Consider the following 20160-nt stretch of genomic DNA (forward strand, 5'->3'; position numbering starts at 1 on the left):
GCAACTGCACGCGCGTCCATGTTTAACGCTTCTCATAGCTATGTGAAAATAAGTGTATAATTGGAACAGTTCGTTGTTGGAGCTGAGCTGAATGAGAGAGAGAGAGAGATGTAGAGCGTGTGCAGAGCAGGGGGACGCGAGGAACAGTATTAAGAACTGCTGCTTTAGAACACTGGTTTTTAAACTTGTGAATCAATTAGAATTGTTAGAAGACAGAATCGCGATTCATATATGAACAGATTTTTACGTGCACCTCTAGTTTTCTCTTCCTCTTCTCTAAAGTAGAGAGAGATGCATGGCATCGCCCCCTTTACTGCCTTTTCCCGGGTGCGGGGTTTATCTGGGTTTGTGATGTCACGAACCCGGGAAGTAACTTGTTATAGTCCCTACCAGCCGTTTTTGTAGGCATTAAACTGCCAGAATTTTAAAAGAGATATCTCCGTTTGCATTGAACTTTCAGCTTCGTAACTTTGCAGATATTGTTTATGCTCAAACAGCAACACACTAACTAACGTTAAAAAAGTGAAATCGCAATCAACCACCCCTTTAATAATCTAAAGTACATTTTTTTCCACTATAAAGAACATTTTGTGCAATGGAAACTTGCCATGGATGTTACAAGGTCTTCATGGAACCATCAATGCCATTAAAGAACCTATATTTTTAAGAGTGTAAGATACGGGTATGTAGCAATATAATGTGTTGGAAGTATTGGGTCTGGGGTCAGTGTCCAAGAGCATATTGCCCTTTTAGGGTAACTTGGAGACCAACAATGCACATCCAGAGGAGAGGGGGGATCTGAATAGAGCAAGCATTACACAGGGTGAAATTTCAGTTTAAGCTCTCTTTGTCATAAGAAAATAGTGCAACATTTTACCAGACTAACATGTTGAGTATATACAGCATTAAAGGAAAATATGCATAATCCTACATCCCAGGTGTAGAGATACTGTCTGTATCAGATCTCCATTCGGTTGGTGGCAGGTGTAGATGCCTTGGTCCTTCAAACTGGTGTTCTGTATGGAGAGAACAGGGCTTGAGACAAGCACTGAACTGTTGAATCTCCACTCCACCCCTTTTTCTTCTCCGTCAGTGCATGGTATCTTCACAGATGAACCCACAGCTACAAACAGGTCTATTGAGGGAGGTGAAGAGGAAAAGAGACAGGCTTGGACAGATCCAACACACTGTGTGTATGTAGGAGTTTATGTGTGTGTAGAGGTGTCTGTGCATGAGAGAGTAAGAGTGTGTTTTCTGAACAAATAAAGCTTACCTCGAATCTCTGGCTGTAAGTTTGAGGTGTCTTGGCTAAAAACTCCACTTGTTATGGCTAGTGCTCCAAAAACATATATCAAGCACATTTTTGGTGTTTTATACTCACAAAAACGTAAAGGCTGTGCTTTTATAAAAGAAGAAACTAAGTATGTGTGTAGTCACACGCACAGATTTAGGTTCAAGCTGTTCTGTTGTGGAATTTTGTTAATCATTAGTTGGTAAATATATTTGCAAAAGAAGGCAGGCTACTGTTGGGCACCAGTGTAAAAATACATGAATTTTCAAAAATTCATGTATACGTGTATAAGGGTCAGTAACATATAGGACATACGAGATGATAAAAATGGAAAATACAATGAAACGCTTTGTGTTTAACAATTTAGTTTTAAAGTAACATGCAAATTCTAATTATTTCATGAATAAATTAATAGATTTCAACACACAAAAAATGAGTAGATTCAAAAACTAAATTAGGCCTTATGCAAAAATTAAGTCAAAAAGCATGAGTTCAATAACCCTCTGTATAACATGATGAATTGATAATTAAGGAATAGCTTGCCCAAAAATGAAAATTTACTTAATATTTACTCACAGATGACTTTGTTTCTTTATCAGAACAGATTAGGAGAAATTTAGTATTACATCACTTGCTCACCAATAGATCGCCTGCGTGAATGGGTGCCGTCAGAATGAGAGTTTAAACAGCTGCAAAAAACATGACAATAATCCACAAGTAATGCACATGCAGGATTCTTCCAGTGAAAAAGTCCATCCCCTGTTGTCCTCTCGCATCAAAATCCACCAACATCTTTACTTAGAACTGTTTTCACTTGTTAACATACTTAATCTGTTCATATTTCTCTTGTGATTCAGACTTTTTCACTGGAGAAAGCAATATTATGGATAGGGGACTCATATTTTACCCTGAAGCACCAGTTTGAAGTAAAAAAAAAAAATGTCTTGATGATGGATTTGTTTATTAGAAACACGCAGCTTTTTGCTTCACAAGATGTTAATTGATGGACTGGAGTTGCATGGATTATTGTGAAGTTTTAATCAGCTGTTTGGACCCTCATTCTGACGGCACCCATTCACTACAGAGGATCCATTGGTGAGCAAGTGATGTAATGCTACATTTCTCCAAATCTGTTAAGATGAATAAACAAACTTATCTACATCTTGAATGGCCAGTGGGTAAGTTTTCAGCAAATGTAAACTTTTGGGTGAATTATTCCTTTAAAAATAATGTTTACTACTACTACCTACACTCTTAAAAATAAAGGTGCTTTAAAAGGTTCTTCAAGCGATGCCATAGAAGAACCATTTTTGGTTCCACAAAGAACCATTCAGTCAAAGGTTCTTTAAAGAACCATCTCTTTCTTACCTTTTTATAATCTGAAGAACCTTCTTTCGCCACAAAGAACCTTTTGTGAAACAGAAAGGTTCTTCAGATGTTAAAGGTTCTTTATGGAACCATTTAGACAAAAAGGTTCTTCTATGGCATCGTGAAGCACCTTTATTTTTAAGAGTGTACTACTGGGTCAGTGCATACAAATAACCACTGATAAAGGGTTATGAAATATTAAAATCACAGTTTCCTCAAACAATAGATACTACAAACAAATAATGTGTCAACAGATCATTAGTTTTATATTTGCAAAACAGAAACAGGACACACTTGTGGTTAATAAAACAGATACAAAGAAGGTATTTTGACATCAGTACAGAATCGCAAGCGTTTACGTGGCCAATGACAACAGCACCCAGCCGTCCAATCACTGTATTCATACCTCGAGGTGCATCTAAGCCGATCTAAACAAAGTGTGTTTTATAGTGCCTTATAATTCATAAAATATTTTATCCAGCCCATCAATTATAATTTAAACATAGAAAAAACTCTCAGTTTACATACTGTAGGATTCAGTGAGTAGTTTTCGGCTACCATGTGGACTGTGATATAATGAGGTCAGAATCCTTCTGTAAACAACACAATGTGCTTGTTTATTGAGTGTGTGGGACTGTTCTCATTCTTCCATGTATTTTCACAATCCTGAGTGAAGACTTAATTCTCATAAGCCTTGAAAGTGCAACAACTTTAAATGAAAACATGTTTTGCATTTGAGCTCTTTGGCTGAGACTGAGAATTAAAGGAGACCAAGATTAGCATCAATGAGAACCGAGGACTCAAATAATGTTTGAGGGATTCATAAGATGAACAGAATGGAGTTGTTTTCTGACGTGTCTTAGTATTATGCTGTTACAGAGTGAGGTCTGCTGTCATGTCTTTACACATTTTGGAGACTAAATGGTAGGATTTGTTGTTTGATGAGTTTATAAAGTCTCCAACAGATACCAAAATCTGTTATCAAAGTAAATTTTATTGCTTAAACGTTGCACTTTCATGCCTCAAGAGGATTAACTGAGTTTTTGGATATGTTTAATTGAATAATCATCTTTTAGGTAGCTGTTTACTTAAAAATTATTCAGGAAAAATAAGCAGAAACAATTGCTTAATTAAAGTAGACCTAGGCTCTTAAAGTAAGAATTTTAAAATTAATAATAGCATAGACCAGATAATCTGGTCTTGGAAGAATTTGATGAGAACTTTTCGAAGATCAAACTCCACCAGCACATGTCTTTTTAAGGCTTTATGTATGTTACTTGCTGTGTCTTTCCGAATCCCAGATGAGGTAAGAGGTATCAACTGCCAGCAAACAAACAGTTTAAATTTGATTATTATTGTTGTAAAGGATAAGATTATCTATGAGCCTTATGACATCACAACAGAACCTTTAAATGATTAAAAACAGAAGCTGCTGGCTCTTCTGAGGAGGAGCATTTGCTTTAATGACAGCAGCGCTCAAGCTGCCTGAACTCCAGAAGTCTGCATAAAACCCGATGAGCATGTTCTCAAGCATGATTTGAATATGTGTTAAATTAGATTTTCAAAGTCGGCTGAGACATTTGAACCTAAACATTGAAGACAGAAAGAAAGAAAGAAAGAAAGAACTAACAAACTGGGATCATTAGGCACCATCTAGTGGTTATTGGACATTATTGCATTTTGTTGGGAACTTACCATTTTCAGTAGTTCACCCGCGAGGGGAGCCATTTATCCATTTAAAAATCAATAATGTAGTCCACGCGACTGGTGAGCAGTTTTTCTGAAGGTTTGAGGAACACACTAAAATTTAGGTCACTATTTACTTATAATCTTCAGTCGACCTGTGTGGATCTCAAATATTATTGGCGGTCGCTGACTCCCTACACAATGGCGTCATAAGCGTAATGGCGTCCAGCAACGCTATTTTTAATTGAACGTGACTGCGGAGAATGCAAAGGGAAAAACCTTCAGTAAATAACGAACTAAATTTCAGTTTGGTCGTCAGAATCTTTACATAAAGCTATTGAATGGTTTAAGAAAACTTGATTAAGTCTTATGACTTTTACTCTTTTTACATTTAAAAATATCGTCTTTAATTATGGATGGAATGGCATGACATGGGGTGAGTAGCCTAACTAATGACAGAATTTTAATTTCGCTGTGAATTCTTCCTTTAGATGTTGCTAGCAACAGTAATGACAGAAATTCCAGTTTTAGAATTCTCAGTAGCTCTCAGCACTGTCAAACTGCTTGTCAAAAATGGCTGAATTTTCAGAAGCTGTTGCTGATTAGATTAACTAGTTTATGAACCAAGTGGATTATTTGTGGTCTATCATCATTGATGGGTAACAAATTTCAGTAAGATTTTATGCTGACTTGTGAATTTGGTTATCCTTCTTACCTCTGTTCCCACGACACCAAAATGCTTTTTGGGGTATGAAACAGAGAATATTAAACATCAACAGAGTGAATTTGGCTAACAATAAAGCCATTCAGTGTGAAATAGAGAGTAGGGATGGGCGTATCGATCCTGAAGTATCGATATATCGATAACGTTACTGATGCGAGTATCGAAAGTATCGATACTCAAATAAAAATATCATACTAAGGTTTAGCTTTTTTAAAATGGGTAACCAATCAATACCCATTTTACTCTTAGTAGGGATGTGCCGATATGAGTATCGGTACCGAACTTCACGGGGCAAATTCCAAATGGAAGTGATCATCCCTATCCCCTTGGAGTGGGGACTTTGGAGTGAGCAGGGCTTTTTAAAGTTTTTAAAATATGCTATATAATATATAAGAAACTTTTTAAAATATAAAATGTATATTTTTTTATGCTGGTGTCCATCAGCGACATCTGCTGACGGACACAGTGCTGCATGTCACGGGAACATGCCAGCTAAAGATAATGAGGAAATTACGTCACTCGCTTTGCCAAGTGCATTCAAACGACTACATAATGGCACGCACGTGCCCTGCTCACTCCAAAGTCCCCACTCCAAGGGGATAGGGATGATCACTTCCATTTGGAATTTGCCCCGTGAACCGTTCGGTACCGATACTCATATCGGCACATCCCTAACTCGTAGTAATTTAATACATTTCTTAATTAAATAGTTCAGCTTTGAAGTACCGTATCGGTATCAATATCGACGATACTGGCCTTTAAAAGTATCAGTATCGTTTTGAAAACAAAATAAATGGTATCGCCCATCCCTATAGATAGGAGTAACAGATTTTGGTAACCTGTAATGCTGCTATGGGCGTATCGATCCTGAAGTATCGATATATCGATAACGTTACTGATGCGAGTATTGAAAGTATCGATACTCAAATAAAAATATCATACTAAGCTGTGTTTTTTAGCAGTGATTTTGTTTAACAAAAATAATTATTTAAGAAAAAAATGCGTACAATATGCATTGAATTGGATGAATAACCTGTGTTAATGAATAATTGTGTAGGATAGAACTTTTTCCTGCTCATCTGAACACACGCAAATGCTGCAAGACAGAACCAATCAATCACAGAGAGCGTTCGTTCACTCACTTCTGATAGTGCATTTAAAAAGGGCAGCGTTTAATATAAAGTTAAGTGGGTATCATTACCCATTTTACTCTTAGTAATTTAATAAATTTCTTAATTAAAAAGTTCAGCTTTGAAGTATCGTATCAGTATCGATATCAACGATACTGGCCTTTAAAAGTATCGAAAACAAAATAAGTGGTATCGCCCATCCCTATAGAGAGGAGTAACAGATTTTGGTAACCTGTAATGCTGCCTTGTTGGATTTGGTGACCCTGCTGTATATCTGCAGCTGTTCCTATCAGGCCAAAATGTTTTTGGGCTATGAAACAGAGAAGATTGAAAAGGCTCCTTCAGTGTTTTCCCAATGCTCAACAAATAAAGTCTCAAACAGGTAACACTACCCCATGCAATCAGTTTGAGCTTCAGTTCAAGTGTGCGTTTATTGCTATATAACTGACATACAATAGTACATTTGTCAAAGCTTTTTCAGTTGTGGATAATGTAAATAGCAGTCCAAAGGCTTTAAAATCAGTAAAGGAGGCTTGGGTGATTAATATGATATAGTAATGCTGACTTCGAATAATCGGGATTCTGAATTTGTAGCATAAGAAAATAGTAAAAAGAGTGTTTTAGTGGCAGATATCTTAATTTCTTGCCACAAAACCTGTAAAATATATTAAGATGTGAAAGGTAGCTGGAATAAGTAGAATAATGACTTTATTCTACTCTTCTCAGTTTGTGCTGACCCCTGGTGGTTAGTTGTAGCAATTAAGAAATAGATTTCACATCAGCAGAATTATTTTTTCTCTATACAACATTCATAAGCCCCATGTTAACAAATTTGGTACTTTTATCAAGGTATCCAGCACAAGTTACATCAGCGCAACAAACACCTGTGATACAGTGATCAGTCTAACACCAGAGAATGTTAATGCAGGTGCTTGACACATTTTGCAGCTTAAATGTTAAATAACTTGTTAAAAAGTCACTTTCTTCATCGACCCATTAATAAATATATGATTTGTAAGACAAATTCTATTCATAAATGAATATGATATAGCACTCATACAAATATAACTGCTACACTTACATTGTTGCATTTGGTACTACAGTAGGACTGTGGTAAATTGACAGTAGCCAGCACTGTCATAAAAAAATTAATAATAAAAAAATTAATGAAATTATAGAAAGATTCTGAAAGCTTTTTTTTTCCACTGCAGAGGACTGGTTAACTGGGTTACATTAGAAGTAAAAAAAAAAAATTATAATAAAAAATACAACAGACACAGGCAATGATAGACCAAGAAATGGCTCAGTAGATCAAGATTTACAATATTTACACATTTTAAAAACAAAGGTTTTTGTGGAAATGTCAAGAAAATTTCTTCTTTCAAGCTGCCATTGTTTTAAATTGATTGAAAATGTGAGGAATGGCTAGATTTTCACATTTGTTCGTTCATTAATATAACCATAACCATTTAAAAATATGGTGGAATGATACTAGAAATTTAGACTGTATTGTTAAAAATATAATCTTAAAAAACACTTAAGTGTAAAATGCTTCAAGATCAATCCAACTTTAAAATCTGATTTAACGGACATTGTGTACTACTGTAATCTGGTCTGCAGAGACCACACAGCCTTGACCTGAATAATGTTTCAGTAGTTTCTTCCACGCTGTGCTGCAGTTCAGTACCTCCTGATTGCCTATAGCACAGAATTAAGTAAATATATTAATATCTTATAATAGTAAATTAGTAATGGTAGTAGCAAGGATTCTATAATTATTTTTCATAAAACGTAATTTTAGGATATTGGTATATGTATTTATTCATTTGTTAAAAAACTAAAATTTTAAATAATTCCTAGATGAATGCAATATAGGGATTACCCAGAATGCATAGCCCATCCTGTGCTCTTGTGATGCCCACATTGATCTGGTTTTCATCACCCACAAATCTCATTGCTGGGGCAGGAGCGAACCATCGACAGAATCACATACCGCCACTCACTACCTGCAATCACATTATCATGCTCCTCATCATTTTTTATAATGAAGGTTGACGATGACCACAAACATTAATACAATTTTATGTTAAAGCCCGAACACAAGAGTCTTCAATAAAAAGCATCACCTTGGCTCTTTGTAATGGTGGTAACTGTGATTCTCTCCATCTGGGGGTCAGTGGACTTTCTGAGTCTATCTCTGATCTGGGCCACCTGTGCATTGTAGGGTGACAGAATGGCAATGTCCTCCTGCCTCACACGGCCCACTGATACCAGCTGATGACAAATCTCAACCTGCGTAAGAACACATTCAAACACATCTGGGCTTCTAATTCTAACTTAAAATATATATACATTAATGTAAAACAAAAAGAGGTAAATTAAAATAGACATTTTTTTGCAGTGGAAGTGTCAAGTTTAGGTCAACTTTATTTTAAGTATTTTATGAGTTAGTCGCAAATACTGTAGGTTCTATGCAGACTTTGGTGTCTGATGTAAATGGGGTAATTTTTTTGATAGTTTTCATATTTGATCTTTTACTTACAGCTTTCTTAGCCTCTGCAAAGTTGGCTTTTGAGTTCTCGTTCCCCCTTGCAGTTGAAACAACCAAACTAATCTCGTCACCTTGTATGTCTCCAAACAGAATGTGTTTGCTTTGTCTTGTTCTTTCGTTTTCAATCTGTAGCACGCTGGTCCGTTCATCCACTTTAGTTATCAGCCTACCCAGATAGTATGCCTCTGATGGGAATTTGCAGATCTCTTCATGCTGAAGAAAGAATTCCACATTAAATATGTGTATGTAAGCATGAATGTGAAGCATGTATGTTTTTGTCTTGTACCATTCTGTATTGGGTGTCAAGCAGTAGTGCTCTATCCATGTAACGTTCAAAGAAAGAGTGTGTCATGCCCAGTCTCCGCACATGCTCATTCTTCACGATCGGACACAACTGCTTGTGATCCCCCAACAGCACGACCTGCAAGACGAGTAAATAAGATTGTATGACAAGGAACTGAAAACCCTCACAGAAGGTTCTGAATGTTGAATGTTTGGAAAAGTAAGTTCGGAGAAATGTAGCAAGAAGCAGGCCCCTTATTAAGGGTTGCTTATGCTAGCAACCTAGCATTATTTTATTATATTAAAATATACTAAAATACTTTATTTCATCATATACTGTATTCTATATTTTTTATTTGCATTTCAATTTATTTTGTTTTTATACGCTTTTCCTTTTCTTATAATTAAGCATAATGCTGCGCAGTGTGTGATTTTCAAACTTTGCTTATTCTGCTTCTAAGTTTCTGCTGTACTGTTTTCAAAGGTGAGCTGGTAAAGAGTTCTGTGTGTCCAGCAGCTTCCTGTGAATTCTTTGTTTAGTGTGCTATAAAGGGGTCTTAAAGGGATCACATGATGTTGCTAAAAAGAACATTATTTTGTGTATTTGGTGTAATGAATGTTACGCCCCTTACCATACTGTGATGGCGTGTCCCGGCCTACTCTACACTGCCCAAAACTCGCGTTTGAATCATCAGTGGCGGCAACCAAAAGTGACGACCCCGGGCTGGACTCCAGTTCGTCCACGGTGAAAGCCGATCCGGCAATCCACAGCGCTAAGTTGTTGTATTTCCTCAGCAACCAGCACGGATCAGCTCCAGGCTTTAATAATTTAGGCTGTGCAGGCAGTTGGTTTTTTGGAAGTCTAGGTCATGTGGTTTGCAGCAAGTTTTGCTTAACATTTCTGTTGAACTTATGTCCAGTCTGTATAGTTCATATTGTTTTTGACTGACATGTTTGTTATGGGTCAAGAGTCACACTGACCTTCTCAGGTTTAAAGCTGACCAATGGGACAAGCGTCTGGGGTTCTGTTGCCATGGCACACTCATCAATGAGGATCTGTCGTGCACTGAGTGTCTTGGTGAGGCTGGGGGAGGCAGCAGCCGTGCAAGTGCATAGAATAACATCATGCCTTTCCAGTTCATACAAACGTGCAGAATTTAGCAGCTTCTTATATCTGAGGATACACACAAGTAAGCATCATGCAGACATGCATTTACATAACACTCACATGTAGACATATTGTTAAATGTGGAGATGTGCTTTAGTCAGGTGGAGAAAATGATGGAAATTAAGCTAAAAGTAAAGGAAGAAAGGGGGAAGACGCATTAATAAAACAGACTTCTACTTACTCTTCTATGTCTGCATCTGTCAGTGAATGGGGGTTATGAGCAATTCTTTCATCAAAGTTCTTTATTTCTTGAGAACAAGGGTTATGACTCATTCGAATTCTGTGATGAAGTGTTATTTCCCTAGACAAAAGAATGTGAACATTTTGAGTACTGTACAGATAAACTAATGATCAAGCACATTTACATGCACACTGATACTGTGATTTCTACAGAAAGAGATTTGCAATAACATTATTCCACACTGAAAAAGTATTTTATTCAGTTTTAACCCTCTGTGCTTAAAATTCCAGCTAGTGACAGTTTGTTCTTTTTTTAAGGCCATTTCATCATAACTCTTTCATTATAGATTAAATAACTGACAGTACAATATCAAATATGATGTCAGGTGATCACAACATGGCAATTTTTAGTTCACTGGTAGTACTTGAGCTCAGGTTTAGATCGCTCTTGGCGCAGTGATTTCTGTGATAACTGAAGGTTGCTGCCAGGGTAAGGAAACTCCTGCATCTCCATCTGTCTGCTGTACACGCGTAGTTGCTTCAGCTTACATCCAAACTTGAGCAGGTATTCTGTACACACATAACAAGCAAATACATACAAGTTATTTCTTTACACAAATTCTAGTTCTCAAAAAGATACTTACCTGCAACTACATCCACAGACTTGTTTGATGGTCCACAGTAAAGAATAACTTCTCTTTTCTCTTTGTCTTTCACCTCCTTCAGCTTCCAAGGATTCTTAGTGTTCAGCTGTGAGAACCAGTACACTATGTACGCTCCTACAACTGTCTTTCCTGTTCCTATAAAGGATAAACAAAAGGCTCTTTTCAGTCACATTAAGAAACATTTAGGAAAATAATAGTAAAATTCCTGTGACTTGAGTCCATAAACTTAGAGTCTATCTGTGATCTTTAAGATTAAAATAAAAAACTGTATATGCTCAGAATGTGTAACCTGGAGGCCCTTGAATGACGGTGAATTTGCTGTTCAGAGCTTGCTCCAAAGCTTTAAACTGGCTTTCATTCAGTGGAGGCAGACCTGCTGGTGGTTCCTCTCTCATAAGCACATATAGATATACAGCTGGTTCAGAGCCTGTGGATTGATAGAACCAAAAGTACCTTAAAAACCAAGGGACTAATTAAAACAGTGTAAATGTATACTTTTAAGCTCACACTGGTGTTAAATGTATAAAAAAAAATTTTACAAATGAGAGAAGCTAATAAGACACTAACATCCTGTCTAGGAATATTTTTAATAAATAAACAGAAGCATACTGTACAAATCTAAAATTTAACTGTTTCTTATGAAGTCAAAATGATGATGAATATGCTGTACTTGCAACAAAAAAAAAATACAATAGGATAAAATTACAGTAGGAACAACTGAAACCACACACAAAATATATGCACAGCTAATGAGAGGTCTGTAATCTGGGTCTGTATTATAGGTGTTTTATGTGTTTGAACTGGTTTTGAGGATGGCACACTTGGCATTGCTTAAAGATATTGCTGTTCATGCTCTCACTCAACATATGACATATTATGAATTTAATGCATACTTTCTTTCGGAATCCGGTGTCTTAGTGCAATGTTCTTAACGAGTTCATTAGCTGCTGTTAAATTATTCACTGCACTTTCCTTCCGTCTGGATGAATCAAGCAAAAATAAATAAATAATTAGGCATCAATGCATATCATGGTTGTTGTAACTTTGCATTTATATATTGAACAAAATATATTTAAGAACTGATACATAAATATACAAAAATTGTATAATGAGATTTGGTGTAATGCAGTATCTTGTAATGTAAAGGTAAATGTAAAAGTTTAGTTGTAGAGTATTGAACACTTATAATATGGTGGTTGTGGTGTGATGAGTCTGTTGTATGTCACATGCTTACATCTCTGGAATGAGTTTTGGGATCACCTCCACTGTGAATGTGGCATTCCTCTTGAATTTTGGAATGTTCATGGATGCATATTTTATGATAAAGTGAATAATTTTGGACTTATTCACACTGTTTTCCGGAGGATCCAAACATTGAGTTGTCACACCATGGGCCACCCAAGTAAAAATTTCTGGATCCAGCTCTGACTGATCTGCTTGGTTCTGCTTTCTGCTTTCTCTTTTTCGGATGCAGAGCAAACACTTGGCCAGGTTAAATTCAATTGCCCACTTCTTGACATATTCCACAGGCAGAGAGAAAGTTCCAGAGAGTCTGGAACCATCAAAGGATGGCATCCAAGTTATGTGCACATTCTCTATGACAACACAATCACTATCATCTACAGCAGTTGCCGCAGACTCCATGTCACACAGGGGCTTCCATGTCTGCACATATTCCTCTAAATCCTTATAGTAACCTTTGGATGGGCGGTTTGCAAGTTTGGAAAAGCACTTAATAGGATTGTCAGTGTGTTCCACACAGATCTCAAAGCTTGAACTCACACTCAATAACTGTACAGTTGGCGCCCAGTAGCCCCTGTCCCTTTCTGAGGTCAGCTGGACCTGCACAGTGTCTCCAGCTTTCAGATAGAGTGTGAAGTCAGTGTAATGATCCGCTTCAGACATAAAAGTGCAATCAGGATCAAATCGAGAGATATCATGCACTTCACTTGTCTCACTGTGATCTCTCACATCTGCTGCCAATACAAGGGACTTTGCCTCTTCCCACTGTTCGTTTCGTACTGCCTCAACAATGGCGTGCCAGGTGCTTTGCTGTACCTCTGAACAGAATCTCAAGTTCTGCAGTGGTGTCTGGGTCATGCTTAGTGAGTATATCCGTTTTTTCCAAGTCAGTGTCACTTGTTTCTGTTTTTTGTCAAATATCGGTTGATCCCCAAGCTGTAAATTTCTGTACTTAACAGGAAGCTTGTCCGGGAAAGTTCCTTTGTCAAATGGAAATGATAGTTTAAAACTTTCACTGTCATGTCGAACAACGGTGACAAAAGTCACTTTGTATGCGCTTTGTTTTTGTAGGTTGACTGCGAGACATAGTGACTCTGCTTTGCTTTCATACTCCCGTGCCCTCATTTCTCCTCTTTTACATTTGTCACACAACAGATCAATGTCTGTCTGAGAGTACTCAACAGGACAATCACTGAGAACTGCATGCATGAGCCTCTGAAGAACCACATCTATGTACCGGCGAATGGGTGAGGATGCATGCGTGTATGAATCCAGATTTAACGAATAGTGCCCAAGTGAAGCATCTTTGCAGGAGAGAGAATGAATGAAGAAAGCTTTATTGATACTGGCCCTTAATTGATCAATTGCTGGTGCTAACTGTGGATGAATGTCATCTGTAGAAATGAGATCAGCCATTCTGTAAAAGTCACATGTCAAAGCTGCCGATTCAATCTTTTGCCACACAGATGTAAGAATGATGAAACTGCCAGAGTTCTGCCCAATATTTGAATCCAGACATCCTCCAATGCATGGAGGGACCCAAGCTCCTCATTGTCTCTCTTCAGTCTCCCCACCAGTTCAGGCGAAGCTGTCACCGGATAGCTAAAGGTGTTCGGAAATGGAGTTTCTTGATTAATCAGCTGATCACTAGCTTTTTGAAACATCAGCATCAACTCCTCCATCATTAACCTGCACTTGCTGTCTTCTGATGACCTGAGATCAGCAGGACTGGAACTGTCCCCATGTCCGGAGAGTCTCTTTTGCTTGTGATCAAGTGCAAAACGATAAGCCACGAGGATGCAGCCTTCTAGAGAATCACACTTCATCTCATTTTCACCTGGCTGGTTGATGATGCTGTCAGTTTCATTGTAGGACAATGTTCTGCTTGACTTTATGCGGGAAAGCACCAACTTTTGCTCCACTAGTTTGCCTTTTTTTCTTTTCCACTTTCAGAATTAAGGAGATAGCGCGACGATTTTTGCCTGGCGTGAAACTCCACATGTTTGATTGTGCACCCAAGTTCTGAATATTGTCTTCAGACACATAGCTAAAAAAATCTACTTTGTGAACACCAATTTCAAAGTGACATTCAGAGTCACTGACAGAGATTGCATCTCGTAGGTGGCTGGGGTTAGCATCAGGGTAAGGATTATTGTTAGGGTAAACATCTCTAGACCCTGGAGAATACACAGTGAAGGTGATCGTGTTATTCAGGTCCACTCGATTTCTGTCGATATGAAATGTCAGGTGTGAGGACAAAGGAACTTCCATATGTCGATCATTGATCATCTTTAATTGTTCTGCCATAGGAGGAGTCTGACACCTCAGAGGAGTGTAGCGTTTAGTCTCTGTGTGTTCTATCAGAGATGTTGACACTTCATAGTTAAACATTATGTTTAACTCTTCAACCATTAGATTTGCTTCTCTCTCCCCTGGCTTCCGGTGTTTATCAGGTTGGGTATAGTTCCAGTCTTCTTTAAGTCGTGCTTTGCGTTGGCTTCTGGCAAAACGGTAAGCCACCCTGACACAGTCCTCCAAAGTATCAAATCTTAGCTCGCCGTCACACTGACTTATTATATACTCAGCCTCCTTGTAGGTCAGCTGCTTTTTAGATGTGATCTTAGAGAGGTAAAAGGTCCTTTTTATGATAATGCCTGTTTGCTTTTCCACTGTGACAATTAATGAAATTGCTTTACGATCTTCATCTGGGAGAAGACTCCAAAAAGTGGTGGCAAAATGTTTTGGGAACATGAATGTAGGTTCTTTTCCAGGATCATAAAAAGTTGCTCCCATCTCTTTTGCAAAGCTATCAAGTGAACTGTCCTTAGACACGAAACTAGCCACATCTGCAACATGAACCCCTATTTCATAGCAGCTTCCCAGATTGTTAACACTAATGGCATTATCTAAGTCTCTAGCTGTGGGTGGATCAATGGTAAAGGTTTATAAACCTCTGAAATCTCTTCTTTTCTCGTCCTCAATTCCATCAGCTTTCATCTCTGGAAATGTATCCTCTTGCAGTAGAGGAGGTGTTAGTTTGAACTCTGATTTTAAAATCTCAAGTCCCTCCTCTAAAGATGTCCCAATTGGTAGAATATCCATAACTTTGCCTAGCGGAAATGAACAGTGTTCTTTCCAGTCCAAAATCTGAACAACAAAAACATAGTTCTGTTTTATTTGTTCATCAACACGAAAATTTCTTGTTATTGTCCAATTGCCATTGGCATACTTCCATACTGGAATATAATTGCGAGTCTCTTTCTTTGTCAAGATGCATATTTTGGTGGTGTTGTGATTGAGGGGTATCATCATTTTTGGCACAACATTTTTGTCAGTGTTCTGTGTTCGTTTGTGATAATTTTCATCCTCTAAAACACACACAAATTCAGAGGATGTTGGTCGTCTATTTGTGAAACCTAAAACTCTCCCGGTAAGAGAGCCTTCATCTCGTCCAGTCTCAACCACAACTTCATCCCCAGGGAAAGTCATGCCAATGTTTTTCCTTCCTTTAATATGAATGTGTTCAGATGGATTGTCATAGGGTACTACATAACCTGACTGGTGTCCCTTCATCACCAATTCTCCATGCTTGTAGATAGCAGGCTGTTTCCTGACCAGCTCCAAGAGGTTTTCTTTTTCAGAGGAAGAGAATAAAGGCCTCTTTTGTTCGTTCTCTTCATTGAGTCTTGTACATCAGAACCATAGTCATCCATCTCTTTCAATATAGCATCAGTTTCAGCCTGGAGAGGTACATAAGTCTCAGACATTTCTACCTTTTCTGTCTTCTGAAATTTTGAAATTTCCAATACTTCCTGTTGTAAGATGTCTCTGGTAAAATTATGTGGTTTCATGCTGTCTTTGCTGATGCAATGTTCTATGTAAGACCTCCAGATTTTTGAGCACTTTCCAAAACAACAAAGAGCACCAGCATCTCCAACTACAATCACCAGTGATTGGGCTCTGGTCAAGGCAGTGTTCAATGCACGAATGTCATCAAAAAACTCTGGACAGCTTGACTCTGACTGAAGAAGTCTGTCTCTTGTCTGAACTGTGGTTATGATGACGACCCTGAACTGTTTCCCTAAGGATGCAGAAATTTAATGGGTAAGTTGTCATTTAAAAATATTAACAATAATAAATCATTTTAAAAACATATGAACAGACACAAATTATGACTGAAATAAAAGTTAAGATTATTATTTCACTTTTTCTAGATTAATAAAATGTTTTCATGAGCTTCAGCAGACAGTATTGTTCTCAACCCCCCAGTACCTGGAATGTTTGCTAAATTTTGAACAGACACATGAGCTCCTTTCTGGCGGAGATGACTTTTGATGACCTCAAGCTGAAGAATTGAAAGAGAAAGGATGTTTTGATGATGTATCAGTATTGTGACTGTAACAGAATTCAAGCCTGTAAAAACTATTGTATTATCACTATACTATAATTTTGCAGTGTTTTTCTAATATTTCTACCTCAAAATGACAAAGAATTTAAAATCAAACTGTTAAGGAATTATAAACGTTAAGAGGAAGCAGAATTGAAAAATTCCTTAGATTTCTCATCCCTGCATAATTAATATTAACAGTTGGTATTAAATTATTGTTCATAGAGCATGTCACCATACAGTGCTTAAAGGCCGTTCACACAGAATGCGTTTTTCCATTCCAATGCGCTACTTTTCCATTGTTCTTTTTATGTAAACACGCTAGACAGACGTCTATGATCGTTGCGCTCACGTCTCGTGTCTTTTGAGGTGTCTCGCACATGAGCGCCCAATTTTAAGACACAGTGTCAAGTTAAGAGAATTTCAACTTTTTACACACAGTGCTGCTCATCAATGTTAGTTCCAAAACAGTGGACCAATCAGAAGACCCTGGAGGAGGGGCAAGCATTGCAAGCTTTTGTTTTCAATAGCAAGTTGGCATGGCAACTGTTTTACTTGATGGAAACATGGAGGAGACACTGTTATATCTGTTACTGGATCATGTCTCAAAAGCGCATCTCGAGACCCTTGCATTCTGCGCTGTGCTTTTTAAAAACCATTACTGAGCACTGCGTCTCACGTTTTTAGGCGCAAAGATGCATTCTTTGTGAACAGCCACTTACAGTATGGCATTAATAAGTTTTAGTCATAACTCATTTGCCATATGTCAAATTTATAAATACTTTGAATTGTACCTGTTGGCCTTCACTAAGAACACAGATTTGCTTTTGGCTCTTTATCACCCCATTCCATTGGCCAGTCAGTCAGAAGTCCTTGCACTATGTTTATCACACTGTTGACCTCAGCAAGATTGAACCAAGACATGGAGGTGGAATTCAGATGGCATTCTCCTCTGACATGCTGAAACATCAGGGGGTGTAACCTTGGGTGGGGAGGGACCTCTCCTTTGGCCTTGATCCCATCACTCACATAGAAGTTAGTGGATATAAAGTCCACTATTTCTGCAGTGGAAAGGTAGTTTTCGTTAAAGATGACCCTGCTTTTCTTGGCAATGTTGCTGCTCTCATCCTGGTAGTAGCGGAAGAGACGATTGAGCAATGTGTGTTCTGATCGTTTGTCATCGGTTACAGAAAAAAGTTTTGGAGCCATCTGCATGTGGTCTCCTGCTAAAACCACTCGAGTGTGTTTGTCTGCTAAGCCCAGAGCCATGAGTGCTTCACCCTCCAGCAACTGAGATGCCTTATCGATCAGAATATGACTGAAGAAGCCTTCAGGAAGCCTCAGCTCACGGAGATGCCTTGTCATCGATGTGGTGGTTATAATGATGCGGTGTGACTCTAGATCAGAGCGTGCTGGGAGGATGAAGGCCTGTCTATCTGAAGGGCAAAGACAATATTTCTGAGTGATGTCATCAGTTGCCTTGATGGAGGCCCCACCTCTGTTTGCCTTTATCCTGAGTATTTTGAGGTTTGGGTGTCCATTTGCAATGTATGGATGGAAGTGCTCTCTGACATACAAGTCTGCAGAACTATAGGAAACAAAGCTCAAAAATTTGATTTCTTAAATGTACATTCACAGGTGAAATATTGCAAAGCATATTTATACAAATTAAGTGTTGCTATCTCGATTCAAATAAACAACTGATAATATTGCATTTTATGGACACATAAGTAACTCATTTATGCCATTCTTCTGAATAATGAATTCTGATCTGGTCAGTTCTGTAGTCAAATACTTTTGTATAATGACCACTAAACTATAATTCTGTCAGGACCACTATCGTCAAAGATGATTGACACTTAGCATACAGTTTGCATTGGCGGTATTAATCCTTCAAGATGATTTTGAGCAAAGAATCGACTCTGGTCTTCCTTCAAGTTTCAACGGTTTACTGAAAGTTGTTAACACAATACAGGTAAACAAATAAACACCGGTCAAAAACTGTGTCGCTCAATCTATACATTAAACATCTATACATCTGGCGATACTAATGCCTCTTACACTGATTTGTTGTATAAAGTCTGATATCATTTTTCAGTTTCTTTCTTCTCACATAATAATGATGTAAAATGAACATTTTAACTCAAACATATTTGTAACTTAGAAACTTACCTGTTAGTATATGTACAGATGAGCACTTTGTTTTGAGAATGTAGGGCCAGCTTTTTTGCTGCTGAGGCGAGACAGAGCGTCTTCCCGGTGCCAAATGGCCCATATATCAGCAAGGGAGGAGCCACTTTGTTGACCTCGCACTTGCCAAGGATGAAGTTCATGGCGATTTGCTGCTTGTTGTTCAATTCAGACTGTTTGATTATGTTCACAGGGACACAACAGTTACTGAAGTCAGGCAGAACGTTGTGCAAGTCTGGTAGGTGGTCAATAGCCTGGTGTATCTGACAGAACGTCAGTCTGTCCAACTGAAACTGAACCTCCATTTTACACCAGGTTGCTTTCTTCAGCTGCAGCTCAGACACACACTGTGCACACAGATGAAGACCGATGTGACCCTCGCCAGCAGCTTGTTTGAGCACCAATGCCTCGTACACATGGTTTCTCTGATCTACTGACACACTGGCCTTTGCTGGTATGCAATTCACCAAAGCCATCTGCACCCCTCGTTTAAGCATCAGCCCTTCAGGAGAGTCTGGTGTGAGAGAGCAGGACACCTTCAGAGTGGCAAAGAGCTTCCCTGCAGCAGCGGGAAACTTACCATCACTCAACTGGTCAGAGAGAAACACTCTCCCACAAACATTTAATCTACAAGAGTGGAAAAAGAAAACAGGACCAGCCATAAATATATTGCAATTGTAATCTTAATGTAAAAACAGAGGAAATGAGCATGCACAATTAAACATATTTATCGATTATAATATCTCTAATATGGACTATAACCCAATATGATGCAGAAATACAGTGTATCCCTATTGATGAACAATTTATTTACTTTTGGCTTGGTCTGAAAATCACAGAACCAATTTGGGTGAAGACTCTATATAGTGTTCACCAAAATTGGCTCTATGTGATCTTCAGAGGAAGCTGTGAATTGTATTACAATTTGTGGAAAGACTATTTGTTAAAAGGTCAGATCAAACCAGTATGCCAAATTATTCTGCTTTTTAACCATGTAGCTTTATGGCCAGCCATAGACATACACTACCGCTCAAAAGTTTGGGATCAGTAAGACTTGTAATGTTTTTTAAAGAAGTCTCTTACACTCATCAAGGCTGCATTTACTTGATCAAAAATAGAGAAAAAAACGGTAATCTTGCAAAATGTTATTACAACATAAAATAATGGTTTCTATTTTAATATCCTATAAAATATAATTTATTTCTGTGATGAAAAGCTGAATTTCCATCAGCCATTACTCCAGTATAAAGTGTCACATGATCCTTCAGAAATCATTCTAATATGCTGATTTATTAT

At 38.0% G+C, this 20160-nt stretch overlaps 1 protein-coding gene and 1 pseudogene across 1 annotated transcript in view; both read right to left on the reverse strand.

Moving 5' to 3' along the window:
• The window catches only part of LOC107721707 (ciliary neurotrophic factor receptor subunit alpha-like), a 4805-nt gene extending 3347 nt beyond the window's left edge, over positions 1 to 1458 (reverse strand). The window contains exons 1-3 of the mRNA XM_016529843.1: positions 1274 to 1458; positions 932 to 1135; positions 681 to 798 (exon numbers count right to left, since the gene is read on the reverse strand). Coding sequence (XP_016385329.1) covers positions 681 to 798; positions 932 to 1135; positions 1274 to 1361 — 410 coding nt within the window. The 5' untranslated portion in view covers positions 1362 to 1458. The remainder of the gene's footprint in view (positions 1 to 680; positions 799 to 931; positions 1136 to 1273) is intronic.
• Positions 1459 to 7557: 6099 nt separating this feature from the next.
• The window catches only part of LOC107721789 (helicase with zinc finger domain 2-like), a 21252-nt pseudogene continuing 8649 nt past the window's right edge, over positions 7558 to 20160 (reverse strand).

The sequence above is a fragment of the Sinocyclocheilus rhinocerous genome, unplaced genomic scaffold, assembly GCF_001515625.1.
Source record: "Sinocyclocheilus rhinocerous isolate Xijiao unplaced genomic scaffold, SAMN03320098_v1.1 scaffold1112, whole genome shotgun sequence".
Lineage (NCBI taxonomy): Eukaryota > Metazoa > Chordata > Actinopteri > Cypriniformes > Cyprinidae > Sinocyclocheilus > Sinocyclocheilus rhinocerous.